Here is a 23,081-nt window from a genome sequence, read left to right as displayed (position 1 = left end):
ATTGCAAAAGAGAAAAAAATCAAATGAAAGTGAACAAAAGAGCCACCACCTGCGGTAGTGCTAAAATCCAATTTATCCATTAATGTCAATTTTCACAGAATATAAAGAGTACACAGCGGGTGGGGGGGGGGGGGGGCGGGAATCAAAGTTCCATGTACATAAACCAAAAAAAAAAGAGTCCAATTTTCATCTTTATCAACAGTATGCTTTTGAGAGAAGGGGATAAGAGGCAGTCACAGATGGTGCCAAATTATTCTCTAAACAATGTGCTGCATAATGCTTAACCCGTAGGATTTTGCAAAGAGATTGGACTGTTAATGACCGTCCCAAATAGCATCTTCCCATTTAATGTGGATTATTGATCGGGTAACAAAACAGGTTCGGGCAGCACTACAACATCAACAACAGTGGAACGACAATGGGAAGGGTAGATTAAGGTGGCAGCTTGCATTTATGTTGAGCTTTGATTACGCCATTAAAACGGCTCAAAAGCACTTGACACAATTAATTACTTTTGGTGTGCAGGGACCATCATTGTATGGGAAAACCACAGGAACAAACATAAGCAAGGGAAAGAGGCTGAAGTTTTGCATTGAATGGAGTGAGAGATGCCACTAATACTTGGAATCGAACAGCTATTTCACATTCACTCCCTGAACATAAAAAGTGTTGATTTTTTTTTTTTTTTTGCAGAGTTTACATTGAATGAATCAGTACGAGAAATTTCTGTGTTTCCTGAACTCACCTTCATCCACGATCTGGACAATGCACAACGTTAGGATGAAAAAAAAAAAGAGAAGTAGATTAGACAAAGGCAAGATGCAGCAAATGTAAATTTAATCAAAGCTGGTAGCTTTGTTCTACAAGCCACTGCTTGCATTTCTCTGCACTGCCAAGTATCACCAAGGAGCAAAGAGAAAACAGCAGAAAATTGGCAAACTTATTTACAGATTCCCAGTACATTCCTTTGCATTATTGAATACGGTGGTAAAGATATACTGTACTTTCCCCCCCACCCTCCTTTGAAGGGACTGAGTGTAACGTAGCTAAGTTTGCTGACGATACAAAGATGGGAGGAAAAGCAATGTGTGAGGAGGACACAAAATCTGCAAAAGGACATAAACAGGCTAAGTGAGTGGGCAAAAATTTGGCAGATGGAGTATTATGTTGGAAAGTGTGAGGTCATGCACTTTGGCAGAAAAAAAATAAAAGAGCAAGTTATTATTTAAATTGAGAAAGATTGCGAAGTGCTGCAGTATAGCAGGACCTGGGGATACTTGTGCATGAAACACAAAAGGTTAGCATGCAGGTACAGCAAGTGATCAGGAAGTCCAATGGTATCTTGGCCTTTATTGCAAAGGAGATGGAGTATAAAAGCAGGGAAGTCTTGCTACAGTTATAATTGGTGAGGCCACACCTGGAATAATGCGTGCAGTTTTAGTTTCCATATTTAAGGATATACTTGCTTAGGAGGCAGTTCAGAGAAGGTTCACTTGGTTGATTCCGGAGATGAGGGGGTTGACTTATGAGGAAAGGTTGAGTAGGTTGGGCCTCTACTCATTGGAATTCAGAAGAATGAGAGGTGATCTTATCGAAACGTATATGATTATGAGGGGGCTTGACAAGGTGGATGCAGAGAGGATGTTTCCACTGATGGGGTAGACTAGAACTAGAGGGCATGATCTTAGAATAAGGGGCTGCCCATTTAAAACTGAGATGAGGAGGAATTTCCTCTGAGGGTTGTAAATCTGTGGAATTCACTGCCTCAGAGAGCTGTGGATCATTGAATAAATTTAAGACAGAGAGACAGTTTCTTAGCCGATAAGGGAATAAGGGGTTATGGAGAGCGGGCAGGGAAGTGGACCCGAGTCCATGATCGGCTCAGCCAAGATCGTAAAAAAATGGCGGAGCAGGCTCGAGGGGCCGTATGGCCTACTCCTGTTCCTATTTCTTATGTTCAAGTCCATTTCAGTGGGGCACACCTGAAGCACATGGTAAAGGGCAAAATCACCCAATTTTTTAACTTAACCAAAACAGGTAGTTTAATTCTGTGTTTTCAGTGCTTCAAACCGACAACAACTAATTACAGACTGTAGTGGAGAAATGAAGCAGAATACGTTAGATTAAAGAACAATGCTTTGTAGCCTTGGTTAAGGGCCTTGGAGTGTATCCCACTGACAGTCTCCCTAACCCAAGTATTAGGAGATGAACTTAGCAATTTGGATGATTATATTTTTTATTCATTTGGGATTTGGATGTCACTGGCAAGGCCAGCAATGATAGTAGAGCACCTAGGGGATGAACAGAGTGGCTGGAGAGGCCACTTCAGAGGGCATTGAAGCGTCAAACATGTTGATGTGGGACTGGAGTCACACATTGGCCAGATCGGGTAATGATCAATGTTCCCGCTAAGCTGCACGGGCACGCAGTGGTCTGGAGGTTTTAAAATGGAAGAAACTGCGCATGCGCAGTTGAATGGGCTGTGCAGCTAGTTAAAGGGACCACGCACGAAAAATATTTAGAGGGAACATTGGTAATGACAGCAAGTTTCCTTCCCTAAAAATGACCATAGTGAACCAATTGGGTTTATACGACATTCCTATAGCTTCATAGTCAGTTTTTACAGATACCTGCATTTTATTTCCAGTTTAAAAAAAACCTCAATTCAAACAATCAAATTGACAGTGAGATGTGAACTCCCATTCTGTGTATTAGTAATGCAAGCCTCTGCATTACTAGTCCAGTATCATGACCACTACTCTACCGTACCCATGGTATTTGGGCTTGCATGGCCCACGAGTGGGCGAATCCTCCAAATGATGTTGGTAATAGGAAAAATCCCAGGTCTGGAATCGACACTTATTGCTAATCTCTTCCAAGTCTGAGATGAACAGGGAGGGAATGGTCAAGGTTTTAAGGCTGCTCCGTGTGTTATACACTTGTGACAGACATGAAAACCGTAGTCTTAGACCAGAGGTTCCCAAATTTTACTTACTGCGAACCCCCCTTTCCAGATCTACCACACACCACTGCCAGCACACAGGTTTTGGACTGGACAGTTGCTAGGCAGCTGAAACCACGCTGCCGTATATGGTGATTGGAGGCGAAGGCTCTCTACGTCAGTCATCGTCTGTGTATGTGTGTTCTCAAATGGTATATCTTGAAGTAAATTTATCCCCCTTGCAATAAAGGCCACCATTCTATTTGCCTTTGATTACTTGCTGTATCTGTAACGTTTTGTATTTCATGCACAAGGACACCCAGGTCTCTGTACTGCAGCACTTTGCAATTTTTCTCCATTAATTTATAATTTGCTTTTCTTTTATTTCTGCCAAAGTGGATAACCTCACATTTTCCCAACATATACTTCATCTGGCAAATTTGTGCCCTGTCGTCATTGTGCGGCGAGCTTCTCCTTCATTCTTCACAGCATCTTCAAATTCAACCAATAGACCAGTCAGCCACTGTAAACGTGAAAAGCCAGGCGTCTTCGAGCACAGCGCCACTTACCTCAACAGAATCATTATTGGTTAGGTCAACAACTACAGGTTCAGTGGATTCACAGGTCAGGTCAACTACCTCTGCACCTGAGGGGTCCAAAAGAAGAGAGAGTGGTTTTACAATTATGCGGCCAAGTTTAATTTTGGATTTAAAAACCACAACGGCCCTGAAATTCCGTTTGGGCCTTCCCGCAGGCATTTTAGAGAAAAAATACCCACCTACCTTAAGCTGCTGCCCACGTTCGACTTTCCGATGCTGAGGCCTCTCCTGACTGCCAGTCGCAGCATGTGCACGTTGACGCGTGCGCAGGCCTACAACTGGAATCACATGGCTCTGGGCAGCCAATCAGGTAAAGTATCATAGTAATAGGAGTTCCGCAGGGTTCTAAACTATTATTACTATGATGTGATAGAGCCGGAAACAAACACACAAAACACTAATGAGAAAATATTTACACTACATTCATTTAAATTAAAGTTATTGATGTCTTAAAATTTCCCGCTTTTAAAAAAGTTTTTTAAAAACACACTGTTGTGGGGAGGGTTTTTAAATGATAAAATATGTTTTAATAACTATTTTTATATGTTTTTTTTTAAAAACACTTGCGCCTGTAAAAATAGGCTATGCGCCTGTGTTTTCAGGCGCGAGATTTTTGAGGACATTTGTAAGCGTAAATATCGGAAATTTACATTTACAAATGTCCTCACTCCAGAGATGCCAGAAACTTGACAGATCAGAAATGCTGGTTTCCAGCACATGCGCAGCTGGAAACCGGCATTTCCGATTCCTTCCCAGGTCCGTAGGAACTCCGTACGGATCCGGGGAGGCTGGAATTGTTGGCCAATTACAGCTCAAGAACATAGATGGATATACAATAATCCTACAGCATAGAAGTATGATATTGATGCACAAAAAGGCCACACCCATCCATAGGCTGCACCCCAACTTCAGTACTCCTAATGCCAAAGGCTTGATGTCCCAGTTTAATCAGATATGTTGTGTTTTAAAACCAAGCGTGGCTTACATAGGAGTTAATACAGCAAGCCTAGTTTTCGATTAAAAGCTTTTCTCCCCATTGCCCTCAGCCATTTTTCCTCTTTCACTGGTGTCTGCACCATCTATGGCTGAGGGGTAATTGATGCTATGCCATTAAAATCAGCCAACAGAGTTGTTGAAGGGGGGGGGGGGGGGGCGGGGGCATCTCTATGGTCTTACACAAGATCAGGAACTCATTCTGCGGAGGGACATCACACCCACTGGTTCAGGGGGCATCAGACTGGTGTTGCAACTTGCCGCTCCCGAAATAAGTCACCGTAACAGTAGTACTGCATCTATCCAACCAACCATACAGCTCCAGACAGAGTTGCAATGTTGTTCATTCCACAGAGTAGTCTCACCTTTACTGTTTATTAAAGGGTGCAACATCCAAATCTATTCTCCAATAAAAATCTGAAGTCAGGGGGCAGTGTGCAGACTTTGCTTCTTTTGGTTTGGTGGGGGGAGGAGGCAGGAGGTTGCATTCAGTGCAAGGGATGTTGATTTTGGGAAATGGAACAGCTGTTCATTTAAATCCATCACTATTTCTGCAACAGTATTACAGGGTCAGCCTTGGCTCAATGGTAGAGCTCTTCATCTCCGAGTCAGAAGGTTGTGGGTTCAAGTCCCAATCCAAAGACTTGAGCACATAACCCAGTACTGAGCGAGTGCTGCCGTCTTTCAGAGGAGACGTTAAACTGAGCCCTTCTCTGCTCTCAGATTGGCGCAAAAGATCCCACGGCACGATTTGAAGACGCTGTCCTGGCCAATACTTATCCCTCACCCAACATCACTAAAATAGATCATCAGGTCATTAATCACATTGCTCTTTGTGGGAGCTTGCTGTGCACAGATTGTCTGCTATGTTGCCTACATTACAAGAGTGACCATACTTCAAAAAGTAAGTTGTTGGTTGTAAAGCACTTTGGGATGTTCAGCATCCATAAGAGGCACTACATAAAGGCTGTTTCTTTTCTCTGCACCTGAGCCTTAACCACAAGTCCAGAACCTATGGCCCCAAGTTTCCACATGATTTGCTCCTGATTTTTAGGAGCAACTGGTGTAGAACGGAGTATCTTAGAAATCAGAATTCTCGTCATTTAGCTTGCTCCAGTTCGAGTCAGTTAGAACAGTTTCACTTTGAAACAGAATTTTTTTTTCCAAAGGGGGCGCGTCCGGCCACTTACGCCTGTTTTCAAAGTTTCGTCAGTGAAAACTTACTCCAAACTAACTTAGAATGGAGTAAGTGAAGATTTTTGTACGCTCGAAAAAACCTTGTCTACACTTTAGAAAATCAGACGTAGGTTACAAATCAGGCGTAGGGAATGGGGGGGGGGGGTTTAAAAAGGGAAGTTTACAAACATTAAACACTTCAGTTTTACAAATAAAGAGCCATCTTCAATAATAAATGATAAATACATCAATAAATCAACCAATAAATCAATCAAAAAAATTAAAGAGAAATAATTTTTTTTTATTTTTTTAAATCAATAAATGAAACATTTTCTACTTACCGACTGCAGCACCGGGAGCCCTCCAACAGCGTGCTGGGATGCATCCCCCCCCCCACACAGTATGTCTCGATCTCTCTGACAGCGAGGGGAGGAGGGGGGAGAAAGAGGAGATGGGGGGGAAGAAAAGGAGATTGGGGGGGTGGGGGGGGGAAGGAAAAGGAGATGGGGGGGGGGGGGGGGGGAAGGAGAAGGGGGAGGGAGGCTGAACGGGCCGGGCCCGAGAATTCCCCAGCACCAGATTTACAGGTAAGTGGCGTTGGGTCGGGTCGGGGGGGGTGGTGGGAGGGAGGTCGGTTCGGTTCGGGTCGGAGGGAGGGAGGGAGGGAGAGAGGGAGGTCAGGTCGCGGGGAGGGAGAGGGAGGTCGGTTTGGTTCGGGTCGGGGGGAGGGAGGTCAGGTCGGATCCAGTCCGGGGGGAGGGGGAGCGGGAGTCGGAGTCGGGTCGGGTCCAGTCCGGGGGGTGGGGGGGGGAGGGTCGGTGTCGGATCCAAGGGCGGGACGGGAGTCTGTCGGTGTCGGGTCCGGTCTGGAGGTGGGAAGCGGGAGTTGAGTCGGGTCGTCAGGAAGCCGGAGCTGGCCATGGGAGGAGCCTTATTCACGCAGCCCCAGTGAGGCCATTCGGCCAGGGCTAGGGGCTGCGTGCTTCGGGCCCCTCCCACACTTGTGTGCCCACTGTAGCGCGCATGTGCAGAGGTCCCGGCACTGTTTTCGGCGCAGGGACCTGGCTCCGCCCCCTACAGCTCCTGCTGCGCTGCGCCGAGGGCCAGAGGACCTGCAGGGAGGTGGAGAATCTGGAGGTTTTTTTTAGGCGCACTTTGTGGCGCGAAAAACGGGCATCCAGGTCGGGACTGCGCCGTTCTCGGAACTTATGCAGCTCGGGCCCTATGAACCAGAAATTTACAATATCCAGCCCAACAATCCAAAACTAACCCCACTGCCTTGCTCTCTCCCCATAGCACTCTATCTGCCTCAGCTTCAAATATTCAGCCAATTTTCCCTCATTCTAAACTACGCCCTGTGGTTAAGCTTCCATGCTCTACTGAGAAGAAATTTCACCTAACCTCTCCCTTCAATCTCGTGATAATTTTCAATTAATGATCCATCGTCCCCAAACCACTGGAAGCAGTCTTTCCCTATTCACCCGATGGAAACCCTTCATAATTCTAAAAACTTTGGTTAAATCCCCTACTGGGCTTCTTTGCACCACTGGAAATAGATCACTTCGTAATGTGCAAGTGTGACTTTTTTTCCCCCTAATCCTATCTCCCCCTTTGTAGGAATTGTAATGTATTTACTTCATGGGTTCTTTGCTTAAGAATTCATAGAAACACATTGCTATTAAGAACTAGTTGGTTTATTAAAGGTTTATCAAACTACACATTACCAGCTCATCCACTAGGTTCACAACTGCATACCTCATTGTAGATGACCAAGACTCAACTGACTTGGGTTTTTTGAGTCTTGTGAACATCACGTGACTGGCTAAGCCACTCACAATGCAACAGCTCTACAAACCTGTGAGCATACATTACAGGAACATGTCTCAAATTACTGATAGCTTAACAGTGTGAACGCTCATCCACTAAGTGGTGTCTGAGATTGACCTTGGGACATTCACATGTGGTAGAGGGGACACTTGTCCCATCAATCTGTGCAAGATTAAAGAGTGAATCCTTCAGCCACTGAGCCATCAGTCTCTGTTCATTCCAAGGATAATACCAGAACCATTAGGAAAGACCGATAAGCTGTGGTTCTTTTCTCTAGAAAGGAGAAGGGTGACCTAATAGAGGTCAGTAAAATTGACAGGGTTTGATAGGATAGACATAGAGACGATGTTTCCACTTGAGGCGGGGGGGGGGGGGGGGGGGGGATCCAAAACTAGCAGCCATAAATATAAGATAGTCACTGATAAATCCAATATGGAATTCAGGAGAAACTTATTTACCCAGAAATCAGAACGTGCTACCACAAGGAGTAGTTGAGGCGACTCTGCAGTTAAGGGAATGCTAGATAGGTAGGTACATGAAAGAAATAGAAGGATATGTTGATGGGGTTAGATGAAGAGTGGGAGGAAGCTCGTGTGGAACATAAACACCAGCATGGACCAGTAGGGCCGCATGATCTGTTTCTGTGTTGTACAATTCTAAATATGACACACGGGTATGCAGTTCACCACTGCTCTTTGGGATATAAAAGTGCCTTACAGGAAGAACCCAGAGTAGGGATTTTAGAAGGGGAAAAAAAGAATGACCCATAGCATTCCACATTGTGAATTAGGTTTACTCCACATATCCATCTTGTGTTTATATTCCTGCAATTTCATTTTTGGCCGAATGGTATGTTTCTGTGCTGCAAAGTCTATGCAATTCTTCTCAAGTTTTGCACCTTTTTTATTATTCGTTTCTGGGATTTGGGTGTCACAGGCAAGGCCAGCATTTATTGCCCATCCCCAATTGCCCTGGAGAAGGTGGTAGTGAGCCGCCACCTTGAACCACTGCAGTCCTTGTGGTGAAGATCCTCCCGAACAGCACTGTGGGAGTGAGTTGCAGGATTTTGACCTAGCGACGATATACTTCCAAGTCAGGATGTTGTGTGACTTGGAGGGGAAAGCGTAGCTATGTATAATTTCTCCACTGCCATCCCCTCCCTAGGTTTAAAAATAAATGCAGGCATTCATCTGTGCTGACAGATCACAGTATTGGAGTAGAACGTTTGACTAAATTAGCATGTAGTGTGTCCAATGCAGTGTTTCCATCTGCCTCACAATAATTGTAACCTGTTCTATTTTAACTGGGCTGCAGCTACCATATCATTGTTTACACCAGAGCTGGAACTTACACAATAGACAGCCAAATGGCAAATTATTGCTCACGCATGTGCACAACTTGCACGCTCATGTCTGCAGGTTAAGAAAACCCTCCTGAAGATGCTCCACCTGCACGGAATTGCAGACGATAATTTGCATCGCCAATGCAAATGTGAACCAAAGAACAAACTATTCAGTCAGATGCTTCAAATAGAGAAATTGCCACATCCAGCTGACCTTATTATAGGTACAAGTACTTCAACGTGAAAAATCTCTCCTCTCCCACCCGCTGTAACAGAACCACCAACTGGAAGTCTGGAGTAAATATTTTGCTGCTCCGTCTGCAGTGCTTGTCCTCAACTCCACTTACCCGCCCCATCCCCATATCCCTTGATTCACCTAAAGCCCCAAAATTTCTCTCAGCCTTGAATATAGTCAACAATTCAGCATCCACTGTCCTTTGGGGTAGAGAATTTCAAAGATGCACAGCCCTGCGTGAAGAAATTCCCCCTCAGCTCAATTTTAAAATGGCTGACCCCTTATCCAGAGACTGTGCCTCCTAGTTCTAGACTCTCTAGCCAGGGGAAACAGCCTCTCAGCATCTATCCGGTCATTCCCCCTCAGTATCTTCTATGTTTCAATGAGATCACCTCGCATTCATCTAAACTCAATGCAGTATTACACACACAACTTTCAAACCCTGCTTCACAGCTGCGAGCACAACTCTGCCCAAAAGGGCGGTCAAGTTTAAATGTGCACTGGTCCACTCCATGTAAAAGCAAAATGAACATGTGTCACAATTTTACCGCCAAGCACTTAAACAGGGACGCTTTTACTGCCGATCTTCCATTGGCTTAGGCTCACCCACGAGCAGATTTGGTGCAAACAAACATTGCTACTTACCGGTCTCTACGATTTCTGCCTCTGGCTCAGCTGGTTCCGCTGATCTGTGACGGCGACGCACCCCTCTGGTTTGCTGAGAAGGGATCATCCTGCGTTTTCTGTGTGTCTGAAAATATAAAGCAATCCATACTTTGCAGATTATGGGACGTGCATGACCCGTTGCTTAACTTTCTCCTTTTCTGTGTAACCTTGTCTCCCATCAATTCTTCAAATAAAAGTGTTTTCCTGGCAGTGAATTTTGGACTAGCCCTGCAAAATAACTCAATTTCTGCAGTTTAGCGAAGAGACGGTTAAGGATTGCCCTTGTTAAAGTACAGGAAATGTTAGTGATTTAGAGGAGGTAAATTCAGAATATATTACCAAGTAGGACTAGATGGTAAAAAATAAACTTCAGCCAAGTATCGGAAGTATATCCTTCACATGAATGCCTGGAATAATGTGCTGGACAGGACAGCAAAAGTGCAGGCTTTAAGAGGCATTCAGAGCACAGTTAGACACGAGGCACTGGAAGGATGAGCTCAGTCGGGTAGAATGGTCTTTCTTCACCCTTGTCTTTCCCAATAGCCCTCGGCGAGGGTGCAATTTACCAGAATGGTACCAGGGATGAGTGACTTGAGTTATGTGAAGAGACTGGAGAAGCTGGGATTGTTCTCCTTAGAACAGAGAAGGTTAAGGGGAGGTTTACAAGATGTGTTCAAAACAATGGCAGTTTTGACATAGTAACTTAGGAGAAACTGCTTCCACTGGCAGGTGGGTTGGTAACCAGAGGACACGGAAGATAACTGGCAAAAGATCCATTGGGGTGATGAGGATAACATTTTTTACACATGATCTTGTACATCATTTTATGATGATGATCTGGAATGCACAGTCTGAAAGGGCGGTGGAAGCATATTCAATAGTAACTTTCAAAAGGGAATTGGATATATAGTTGAAAAGGAAAAATTTGAAGGGCTATGGGGAAAAGAGCAGGGCAGTGGTTCTAATTGGACAGCTTTTAAAGTAGCCAGCACAGGCATGATGGGCCGAATGGCCTCCTTCTGTGCAAGATTCTGTGAAGAAATGGGAAGCATGAAGTTGTTTCATCTCACCTCCTGACATTGGATTACAACTGCTTGTCAAATAATTATACAAAGAGAAAACAGCATTAAATACAAATGAGAAAAGGTGATGTGTTGGAAGGGTGTAGCAGCTGACTGGATCCAGCATTACATGGTAGGTCGTGTGGTTATGGAGAGGCTATGTTTTTAATGTCGCCAGATTTCAAATATTCTGTTTCCATCCACACATATACACAACTGGGTTTAATCCAGTACGTAGAAGGTCACAAATGATATTTTGTGTAGTTAGAATTAGCATGCACACAGTATAAGCAAATACCCTCCTGGCCACGGTACTAGACTAACCAGAGAGAGCTCAGGAGTTCAAATTAATTTAAAAAAATCTGGTATTTTTTTTTTAAACAATCAAACCGCTTTCACGTGGAGAAATGAAAGGGGATACAATTTGGAAGGAAGAACAAGGAGCGGACAGATACATTAAACAAAAAGGAGCAGAGAGGTTCAAATTCTTAAACGTGGAAAGCCAAGTTGATAAAACTAGCCACTCCTACCTGGTTTGGCTGACATTTGTCTTCAGTCCCATGCTATGTGGGTCAGTGTCAGTGCCCTTGGGGAGGAGCAGTAAGTACAGCCTTGCCAGTGTCACCAACGTTCTAATTTTTTTTTTTTAAACCTATTGCCAAATCTCCCCCCCACCCCAGTCTCAATAGGCTGATTGAAGCAAGTCTACAACCATTTAGGTTCCATGCCTTTCACCGACTTTCATCCAGAAAGACTCTCCAGAAAGATCCTTCCTGCTTTGGGATTTGACGAAGGAAAGACAGATAATCAAGCCCTCCCCTTCCCTCTAGTCCTCAGCTTCCAATGGAGAGGGGAGAAAATAGGCAAAAAAAGAAGACCACCATCTAATCTCAATGCTACTCCACATTTGAGATCCCAATTCAACCACCCCCAGTAGACAGTACTGCTTTCGATATTCTTCTGGGGAGGATCCTTGAACCTGCTCTTGGAAAGTATTGTAATGAGTGGACTGGCAAAGGATTCAACGTCTTTTTATCTGAATCATGCAGCAACCCATCATCACGAGCAAGGAAAAACAAACCAAGTTTCTGTTTGCCTATTATAAAGCACACTCTCTCCCCTAGTGGGACACAGCCAGTTAAACTAAATCCAGATAGCTTTGGGGCAAGTTAGAAAACTTGGGGATGGATGGCGATAAACCATCTAGAACCAACATGCAGCTAACCAACAGCGAGTTTCCAGCGGCTACATCAGTTATCAAAACAGAAAATGCTGGCAATCTCAGCGGGTCAGGCAGCATCTGCGGAAAGGAAGCAGAGTTAACGTTTCGGGTCAATGACCCTTCGTCAGAACTGGAGTGTGTTCGGATTCTTAAGAAGCACTGAAGGAGGGAGGGGAAGAACAAAAGGGAAGGTCTGTGATAGGGTGGAAGGCAGGGGGCCTGAGAGATTAGAGACAGAAAAGGGATGATGGGCCAACTTCAAATAGTAATGCCAGGAGTTAGAAAAACATTAGTCAAGATAGGGTGTGAATGGCAGGATAATGACCAGCTGCCATTAAAGACAAGGAGGAAAAAAAGAAACAGACTTTGGGTTGGGTGGGGGGGAAAGGAGGGGAAAGGGAGCCAAAGGTTGGCAGTGGTTACACTCAGATATTGTTGAACTCGATGTTGAGTCCAGAAGGTTGTAAAGTGCCGAAACAAAAGATGAGGTGCTGTTCCTCGAGCTTCGTTGGAACAGTGTAACATAGAAACATAGAAACATAGAAAATAGGTGCAGGAGTAGGCCATTCGGCCCTTCTAGCCTGCACCGCCATTCAATTAGTTCATGGCTGAACATGCAACTTCAGTACCCCGTTCCTGCTTTCTCACCATACCCCTTGATCGCCCTAGTAGTAAGGACTACATCTAATTCCTTAAGTTAAGTATTTTAATTGAACATTTTAGTCAACATAACTCTGCAATGCTTACAGGATCCTGGGCTTCATAAATAGAGGTAGAGTACAAAAGTGTGGTAATTATGATGAACCCGTATAAAACATTGGTTTGGCCCCAACTGAAGTACCGTGTCTAATTCTGGTCACCACACTTTAGGAAGGATGTGAAGGCTTTAGAGAGGGTTTAGAAAAGATTTACGAGAATGATTCCAGAGGTGAGGGACTTCAGTTACGTGGCTAGACTGGAGAAGCTGGGGTTGTTCTCATTGGAGCAGAGATGGCAGAGGAGCTCAAAATCATGAGGGGTCTGGACAGGGTAGATAGAAACTGTTCCCATTGACAGAAGGGTTGAGAACCAGAGGACACAGATTTAAGGTGATTGGCAAAAGAACGTAAGAAAAAAAACTTTTTTTTTAAAAACGCAGCGAGTGGTTAGGATCTGGAATGTGCTGCCTGAAAGGGTGGTGGAGGCAGACTCAATTTTATCTTTCAAAAAGGAGTTAGATAAGTATCTGAAGGTGAACAAATGACAAGGCTGTGGGGAAAGGGCGGGTGACTGGGACTAGCTGAGAGTCGGCCTGGGCTCGACGGGCCGATTGGCCGCCTTCTGTGCTGTAACCATTCTGCGATTCTAAGGCTAGTCCAACAATCACAAATATAAACAGAGTATTTGGAATGGTTATAAATGATTGCCAACACCTCTCCCATAAACTGTTCTCATTCAACCTAAAAAAGTATCTTATTATAGCGTCCACTATGAAGTCAAAGTACAATAGAATCTAAATTACTTTTGACAGGAGCCAGTCTGATAATTGACATCCAGAACTTTGGTCTTTCAATTGAGAGATTCATTTTAAATCAGCTTGGAGGTTTCTCCAGAGGATGACTTTGCAACTGGCTTGGGCAAGAGGGAGTATTCACCAGGAAGTGGCCAGTTTTCTAGACTGTCAAACATATAATTTAAGAGTTGTCAAAGGAACAATACTTGACTAGCTCAGCATCATCATAGGCAGTCCCTTAGGGTTGAGGATGACTTGCTTCCACACTAAAAATGAGTACTCTGTTGACTGATGAACTCATTTTAAAGGGTGGAAGATGACTGTGCGTGAATTCTTTTAACGTGTAGGAGACCAAGGACGGAGAAGTCAGAGTGGGAATGCAGTGGAGAATTAAAGTGACAGGCGACCGGAAGCTCAGGGTCACACTTGCAGACTGAACGGAGGTGTTCCGCAAAGCGGTCATCCAATCTACACTTGGTCTCCCCAACGTAGAGAAGACCACATTGCGAGCAGTGAATACAGTATACTACATTGAAAGAAGTACAAGTAAATCGCTGTTTCACCTGGAAGGAGTATTTGGGGCCCTGGATAGTGGGAAGGGAGGAGGTAAAAGAGTAGGTGTTGCATCTCCTGCGCTTCTACAGGAAGGTGCCGTGGGAAGGGGAGGGGGTGACTGCAGAATGGACCAGGGTATCGCGGAGGGAGCAGCCCCTTCAGAATGCTGAGAGCGGAAGATGTGATTGGTGGTGAGGTCACACTGGAGCTGGCGGAAATAGCGGAGGATGATCCGTTGAACTTGGAGGCTGGTGGGGTGAAAGGTGAGGACAAGGGGAACCCTGTCATGGCTCTGAGGGAGGGGAAGGGGTGAGAGCAGAGGTGCGGGAAATAGAACGGACACAGTCGAGGGCCATGTTAACCATGGTGGAGGGGAATCCTTGGTTGAGGAAAAAGACATGTCAGAGGCACTCGTGAGAAAGGTGGCGTCGTCAGAGCAGATGCAGCAGAGACAGAGAAATTAGGATTCAAGGAATGGAGTCCTTACAGGAAGCAGGGTGGGAGGAAGTGTAGTCCAGGTAGCTGTGGGAGTCAGTGGGCTTATAGTGGATACTGGCCGAAAACCTATCCCGAGAGATCGAGACGGAGAAGTCGAGCAAGGAAAGGGAAGAGTTGGAGATGGAACATGTGAAGGAGAGGGAAAGGTGGAAATTGGATGTGAAGTGAATTAAATTTTCAAGTTCAGGGCGAGAGCAGAAATGGCACCGATACAGTCATCAACATACCGGAAAAAGAGGCAAGGGAGGGGACCCAACTAGGACTGGAACAAAGAATGTTCCACATATCCCGCGAAAAGGCAGGCATAGCTAGGGCCCATGCGGGTTCCCACAGCAACACCTTTAATTTGGAGGAAGTGAGTGGAGTTAAAGGAGAAGTCAGAAAAAGGTTAATTTGGATAGGGCACGAATGGCGTAGTAATGACCTATCCAGATTAACCTTTTTATGACTTCTGTCATTACCATTTCAATTTGGCCATCATCCCTTTTGTCGCTCTCATCTCTCCTGCCTTCCACCCTATCACAGATCTTCCCTTTTGTTCTTTCTTCCCCTCCCCCCTTCAGTGCTTAAGCAAGTGATCTTTTCAAACATTCAGTAATTCTGATGAAGGGCCGGCAACCCAAAACATTAACTTTGTTTTTCTCTCCACAGATGCTGCCTGACCCGCTGAGATTGCCAGCATTCTCTGTTTTTATTTCTAAAGCATGTATTTGTTTAGGGGCTAAGGCTGCTAAATTAGTTTGGCAAGTTCCAACCCAGGCGAGTACAAGTGTACAATGCAAAACTGTCCCAGTGTGGCACCAAACTGGGTCATAGGGCAGGGGCTGGTGCGGCTTTTCTGATGTTGAAGGCTAAAGCGCATTGCTGACCAGTGCAGGAACTTAACGCTGCATCTCACCCATGCTACACCCTGCTTGACTTTGATTTTAAATGGCTAACGTGGCAGACTGTCCCATCGCCCAGCAAAGCCATCCCTCATCTGGAATACAACAGTGTACCAAAACTTAAGAAAGCAATACCGTGGCAGGCTACCGACAGTAGAATCACCATTTCAAGCAGCAAGCTACAAAACAACTTGTAGAATTTGGTACTTGTTCTTTCTCCAAACTTGCCTGCTTAATAGTTAAAAATCTTTTCTTAGAAAGAATGTAAAGCCCACCATTTCGCAGTAGTGAAAAGCATAACAATAAAAGAGCAGATTCAACCAGCACTGCATCAGCCTGAAGCTTTTTCTGGACTGTCTGCTCTATAAATCGGGAAGCCAACATTCATGCAGTGATCAGTTTCACTTTCTTTGCTTCCTTGAACTTCAGGTCTTCTCTCAACTGTCTGCTTTCCTCTCTCAGCGTCGTTCCCTTTTATTTTCAGATTCCTCCCATTGGAAAATAGCTTTGCATCGTTACACTATTTGTGACGCGTCGCTAAACTCGAGAAGGAGGGACAGGAAGATTATATAAATTCACATCCCAGAATATGGATTTTACACAAAACAGTAAATCCTGGCAGCTTTTTAAAAAAAAATCGTAAAGGAACATTTACTGATGATCAAAAAACCTAGAGTGTGGGGTTCAGCTGCAAAAACAAGATAGCCAAGTTAGGACACAGACTGTTTTATAAGTGAGTGTTAGTACTTACTGTGCTCATTGCGTTCTGAAATTAAAATTAAGACAAAAGTTGAGGTGATTTATGCTTAAGGGATGTCTTCCAATCCAATGCTTAACTTCTGATGGGCCCGCCCGTCGACTCAGTGGATCCAGCTTTCTTTAATTTATAGTTAGTATTAAAATGTCCTTTGCTCCGTCAAATGAGATTCAGTATCTTTGATAAGCAGACAATGCTTTAGAAGAGGCAATCTGCCAGAACGTAGTGCAGGACAGGACATGGGGGTATGCTGTATTAAAAAGAAAAGAAAGAACTTGCATTTATCTAGCACCGCTCACAACCTCAGGACCTCCCAAAGTGCTTTACAGTGCAGTCATCCTAGTAATGTAAAAGACGCAGAAGCCAATTTTCACACAGTAATCTCCAACAAACAGACAATATGTTTTAGTGATGTTGGTTGAGGGATAAATATTGGCCAGGGCACCAGAACTCCCTTTCTCTTCTTCAAAAAATAGTACCATGGGATCTTTTACATCCACCCAAGGGTAGACAGGGCCTGGGTTTAATGACTCATCCGAAAGACGGCACCTCGAACAGTGCAGCATTCCCTCAGTACTGCACTGGAAGTGTCAGCCTAGATTTTTGAGCTCAAGTCTCTGGAGTGGCACTTGAATCCACAACCTCTGACTCAGAGGCAGAGGCAAAGAGTGCTACCAACTGAGGCACAGTTGGTACTTATTAGGGTGGGGCTTTATCATGCTGCCAGGGTTGAGTGCTGCCCTCAATGGCACAGCTTCCAACAAACTTAAGGAAGGCATCACTTTACTGCAGTAGGTTACACTGCGATGACGTTCATCAGGAAATTCCTGACCTTTCCAAGCATTGGCCGTGCTGGGGACATCCTAAAGGAAAGGGGATGGGGGAAAAGAGGCAAGTCAAGCTGCTGATGGCCCTACGAGCAAATGGCTGAAGAGAGGCAGGGCAAGAGTTCAGGATCAGATCACCTGTTGCCCAAAGAATCACAACTTAAGAAAGACCAAGACGTAAAACATTTAAGAAGAAGTGTAATTGGGCAGTTGGCTGAGGTATTGAAGGGCAGTCAGCACTTGCAGCACTGTGAGCCAGCCAGGAGCTGGGCGGGGCAAATACAGAGTGAATAGAGAGAGGTGGAAAATACACCGCCCTTCAAAATGGAGGGAAAATACATTACATCTCCAGTCAAAATGAAGCAGAAAAATACACATCCTCTCAAAATAGAAGGGAAAATATACACCTGAAAAAAAACTCCAGTTCCATTTCACACTTCTCTCCAAATAAGTTATAAAATAAATTAATTTAACATTTCAATAGTTTAAATGTAATAATACAATTGGAACATTTCATAGAATGGTTACAGCACAAAGGCCATTGGCCTGTCGAGCTCGTGCCGTGTTTGCACAACCCAAATTTTTAAAAATACTTGACTGAACATTGAAGATAGGAATAGGAGCCATAGAAGCCCCTTCCACCATCCAATTAGATCATGCTGATCTCAACTCCATTTATCTGCCTTTGATCCATGTCCCATTGCGTTTCCTAGCAGCTTGTAAATTCAAAATTAAACATATTTTTCAAAAATGCTTCACACATGTGTAGCAACCTAGGGCACAATACACGAGCTCACTCCTGTCTGGTGAAAATAACAGGGAAACACAAGCCTACATTTGTAACCATTGCCAGTGAGATGCCCAGGCTAAAGTGCAATTGTACTTGAAACGTTTCTGGGATTAGAAAAGGCTGCAAAGCAATGGGAACAATTTTGGATCATCCTCCAGTGCAAGAAAGAACATTAATTGAAACCAGCACCTTTCACAACCTCAATACATCAGAGCAGGTCTCCAGTCAGTCGTCCTGGTTAACCTTTGCCACTGGATAAAGGCCGAGCTCTGTCGAGCCCGTGTGGTGGCTGATGTGCAACAGTCACCACACGTTAAAAAAATCCACGCACAGGCATCTTCCACCCCTTCAACTGGAGTTCAGGACTGGAACATCGTGTCCTTCATTGAAACATCTGTGAACTCATGTGGAAGCAAGTCATCCTCGTTCGAGGGATCACCTATGATGATGATGTCCCAATGCGCTTTACAGCCAAAGTACTTTTGTAGTTTCTGTTGCAATGTGGGAAACGTGGCAGACATTTGGCACACAGCAAGGTCCCACAATCAGCAGACATAAAATGACCAGATATTTTTGCTTTGGCGAGGTTGATTGAGGTACAAATAGTGGACAGAATACGAGGAGAATACCACTGCTCTTTGAATAGTGTCGAGGAATCTTTTTTGTCTGCCGTGAGCAGGCAATTGAGGTGGCTAGCGCAACTGCTGCATTTGACCGAGGTTTGGAACAGATGACTTGGTTTTTCAGCCCTAGAAGCTGCATGACCACAGCCTTTATTAAGCCCAGAAGGAGAAATAAGTTACCAAAGCCAAGGATACCACATTTAGAGACTTCCACAGATAACCTATATAAATCCCATTGTATTACCTTGTTTTCAGACTAGACTAGGGCCTCATCTTCATTGCATAAAATGATGTCACAATGTGTTGCTCACCCTTGTTACCCAATAATTCCTATAACCTTGTGAATCTTACTAGGGCAATGTATTACATCTCTTCAGAGGCAGAGCAGGGGGGTGGGGAAGAGAGGGGAACTTCCTGCTGGAGGAAGGCCCTGGCAACACACTCATTCTCCCGCCTAAAAGTTTCAATTTACTTTCAGTTTCTCTAAATTCAGGAAGCTTGTGTTCCAAAAATGGACAACCACCCATGCAGTGATGACATATCTCAATCTGGCCTTTCCAATTTAACACGACAGCTCTCTTTGTAATCAAAACTCCTGTTGAAAAGTCAATTTTCTGATCGGATCAACAGACAGATCAATGGCATTCAATATGGCACAGGGACTATCGGCAGATCAACTCTCCTTCATAGGTCTGTGTCTCCATTCAGTCTTCCTTGCTATCAGATGCAGCACCGTGGCCAATATTTATCACTCAACCAACATCACCAAAACAGATTATCTGGTCATTTAGCTTGCTGCTGTTTGTGGGACCTTGTTGTGTGCAAAATGGCTGCCACGTTTCCCTACATCACAACACGGATTACACTTCCTAAGTACTTCATTGACTATGAAGTACTTGGGAGCATCCGGAGGTCACAATAGACAACATATAAACAAAAGTTATTTCTTCATGCACACTCCTTTGCTTGCTCTCCAGCAAGGAAAATGGTAGTAGATAGAACATAGAACACAGAAAATAGGTGCAGGAGTAGGCCATTCGGCTCTTCGAGCCTGCACCACCATTCAATGAGATCATGGCTGATCATTCACCTCAGTACCCTTTTCCTGCTTTATCTCGATAGCATGGATAGCATCATCCCAGCTTCTAAAAAAAATTACCAGCCCCCGTTAACCTAGAATTATTGGCCCTTTGTATTCCCCCCCACCCTCTCTTCCTGTGGGGACATGTCTGATTTCCATGGCAACTGCCCACAATGGCATGCTTGAAAGCAGCTCACTGCGTGGGGGGAAATTGCAGACACACACCTGTGTCCCATCATTCTGCAGTTCAATTACCTGGATAGTGGTCCTCAGGCAAGACATTAGTTGGGATGAGAACCAGAGATGCTTACAACACAGAAGGAAACCATTCAGACCATCGTGTCTGTGATGGCTGTTTGCTAGGGCAATCCAAAACTAAGCTCGCTGCCCCACTTTCTCCCCGCGGTCTTGAATCTTCCAAGGATTCAAATATTGCTCCATTTTTTGTCTTAAACGATGTAATGGTCTCTGCCTCAATTATTCCCCATAGCAAAGCAGTCCATGCTCTAACAACCAACTCTGTGTAAAGAAATGTCTCCCAATTTCAGTGACAACTTATCAACAATTCCCCATACGGAAGAAATAGTCTATTCACTGTCAAAACCCGTCAAATTTTAAAAACCATTTCTGTCATGTATTCAACGATCATTGTAACCCATGTATAAGCTGACCTAAGTTGTACACCTTGAGAACAGTGACCACAAGGGGCGAACTTGTGGGAGACACTCCTAACCTGGACTTTCAGGTAAAAAGGGGAAGCTCCACCCACCTTCATCACTTGAGGTCTTAGTAATAAAGGTAACTGATCACAGAGTGACCTTCTCTCAAGTATGGGCCTCATGTGCATTTATACTGTATAGTAAGGACGTATCATAGAAACATAGAAAATAGGTGCAGGAGCAGGCCATTCAGCCCTTCTAGCCTGCACCGCCATTCAATGAGTTCATGGCTGAACATGAAACTTCAGTACCCCCTTCCTGCTTTCTCGCCATAACCCTTGATCCCCCGAGTAGTAAGGACTTCATCTAACTCCCTTTTGAATATATTTAGTGAATTGGCCTCAACTACTTTCTGTGGTAGAGAATTCCACAGGTTCACCACTCTCTGGGTGAAGAAGTTTCTCCTCATCTCGGTCCTAAATGGCTTACCCCTTATCCTCAGACTGTGACCCCTGGTTCTGGACTTCCCCAACATTGGGAACATTCTTTCTGCATCTAACCTGTCTAAACCCGTCAGAATTTTAAACGTTTCTATGAGGTCCCCTCTCATTCTTCTGAACTCCAGTGAATACAAGCCCAGTTGATCCAATCTTTCTTGATAGGTCAGTCCCGCCATCCCAGGAATCAGTCTGGTGAACCTTGGCTGCACTCCCTCAATAGCAAGAATGTCCTTCCTCAAGTTAGGAGACCAAAACTGTACACAATACTCCAGGTGTGGCCTCACCAAGGCCCTGTATAACTGTAGCAACACCTCCCTGCCCCTGTATTCAAATCCTCTCGCTATGAAGGCCAACATGCCATTTGCTTTCTTAACCGCCTGCTGTACCTGCATGCCAACCTTCAATGACTGATGTACCATGACACCCAGGTCTCGTTGCACCTTCCCTTTTCCTAATCTGTCACCATTCAGATAATAGTCTGTCTCTCTGTTTTTACCACCAAAGTGGATAACCTCACATTTATCCACATTATACTTCATCTGCCATGCATTTGCCCACTCACCTAACCTATCCAAGTCACTCTGCAGCCTCATAGCATCCTCCTCGCAGCTCACACTGCCACCCAACTTAGTATCATCCGCAAATTTGGAGATACTGCATTTAATCCCCTCGTCTAAATCATTAATGTACAATGTAAACAGCTGGGGCCCCAGCACAGAACCTTGCGGCACTCCTGCCATTCTGAAAAGTACCCGTTTACTCCTACTCTTTGCTTCCTGTCTGACAACCAGTTCTCAATCCACGTCAGCACACTACCCCCAATCCCATGTGCTTTAACTTTGCACATTAATCTCTTGTGTGGGACCTTGTCGAAAGCCTTCTGAAAGTCCAAATATACCACATCAACTGGTTCTCCTTTGTCCACTTTACTGGAAACATCCTCAAAAAATTCCAGAAGATTTGTCAAGCATGATTTCCCTTTCACAAATCCATGCTGACTTGGACCTATCATGTCACCATTTTCCAGATGCACTGCTATGACATCCTTAATAATTGATTCCATCATTTTACCCACTACTGAGGTCAGGCTGACCGGTCTATAATTCCCTGTTTTCTCTCTCCCTCCTTTTTTAAGTTTCAGTTTCAAATTTCTCCGCTTGGGTGGAAATAATCCCAATGCCTCAAGTGTCTCCTCATAATGGGGTACCAAACCAATGCTTGTACATGTTTATCATTCAACCCTCCTACTTGTAATCTATGCTCCTACTGGTTAAACACAAAATGCTGTGGGCCTTTAAAATAAAATGGCTTGATCGACCTGCACGCTTTCAGAAAGTGATGCATTTGAACCCCTAGGTCTCCCTGTTCATCCACACCCTTCACTATCTTCCCACTGACTGCATGCACACAATTTCAGTCTTGCTTTCTCCCTTCAAAACACATCACCCCACACCTCACAACAAATTGTATCTGCCATCTGCCGATTCCCTCCTGAAGTTCTGTTTAGTTATCAGTCCGCTCCACTGTTTGCTCCCCATGCCCACGGCTAAATCATCTACATCAACACCAGAGGTCAAATGTGGACCCTGCGGCACACCACCTCCACATCTTCGCCAATCCCAGCAACACTTCTTTACACTAACTCTTCCTGTCCATCAACTAAACGTCAGCGAACTGTTAGAGATGGGCAAGGAGCTTGTAAAGCACACGTTCCATCTTTGTAAGCATCCTTGGGTGGGTGTCATCCAGACCAGCAATCCTATCCATTGAGGTTTCCAATTCTATCCAGGGAAATACCCCCGGCTATTTTAATGTCTACAATTTTCATGTCGACACTGCAACACAAGACAGGTAACTGAGCATCATAATGCTCCAGCCAACTCCAATTCTCCTCTCACGTTCTGTTATTTAACCAGAAATGAGAATATAGAGAAGTATATTATTAAAATAATGACAATTACACTGTGCACCCTGGTCCAATTACCCACTGCCCTCTGACCACACATCACCTGAAGACTAGACTTGGTTTTAAGCCCACGTACATTCCATGGGAGATGAATTGATAAATGGTCCCATCTCATGATGTTTCGTGGCCTGTGACTGTCTTTCTCGCACCAGAGTTTTCTGGGGCAGGGAGCAGAGATCTCTAGCTCAGGGTGGAACATTTGTTAGGGGAAGCAGGGCCTCCAATTGGGAAGCGACTGGCTGCACAGAATCTTTTGGGGCGGGGGGTGGGGGGAGGGCTCTTATTAATGTCTTTGTACACTCCCTGATTATTCTCCTACGACTTCCATCACCAGCCCCCCTGCACCCCCCTCCACAATTCTTCTAATCTATCGCCTCCCCTAATTCT

The 23,081-nt window shown here is 44.7% G+C and overlaps 1 protein-coding gene across 3 annotated transcripts in view; it reads right to left on the bottom strand.

Annotated features, from left to right (window-relative positions):
* The window catches only part of rnf4 (ring finger protein 4), a 45,374-nt gene that overhangs the window by 9,793 nt on the left and 12,500 nt on the right, over window positions 1–23,081 (bottom strand). For 2 of the 3 annotated variants that reach the window (XM_070877696.1, XM_070877691.1), the window contains exons 2-5: window positions 16,243–16,498; window positions 9,759–9,864; window positions 3,511–3,587; window positions 746–758 (exon numbers count right to left, since the gene is read on the bottom strand). In XM_070877696.1, coding sequence (XP_070733797.1) covers window positions 746–758; window positions 3,511–3,587; window positions 9,759–9,864; window positions 16,243–16,251 — 205 coding nt within the window. In that variant the 5' untranslated portion in view covers window positions 16,252–16,498. The remainder of the gene's footprint in view (window positions 1–745; window positions 759–3,510; window positions 3,588–9,758; window positions 9,865–16,242; window positions 16,499–23,081) is intronic. The other variant, XM_070877699.1, reaches the window with a different exon arrangement.

This window comes from Pristiophorus japonicus, chromosome 1 (genome assembly GCF_044704955.1).
Source record: "Pristiophorus japonicus isolate sPriJap1 chromosome 1, sPriJap1.hap1, whole genome shotgun sequence".
In the NCBI taxonomy this organism is placed as follows: domain Eukaryota; kingdom Metazoa; phylum Chordata; class Chondrichthyes; family Pristiophoridae; genus Pristiophorus; species Pristiophorus japonicus.
This window is presented reverse-complemented; position numbering and strand designations above follow the sequence as displayed.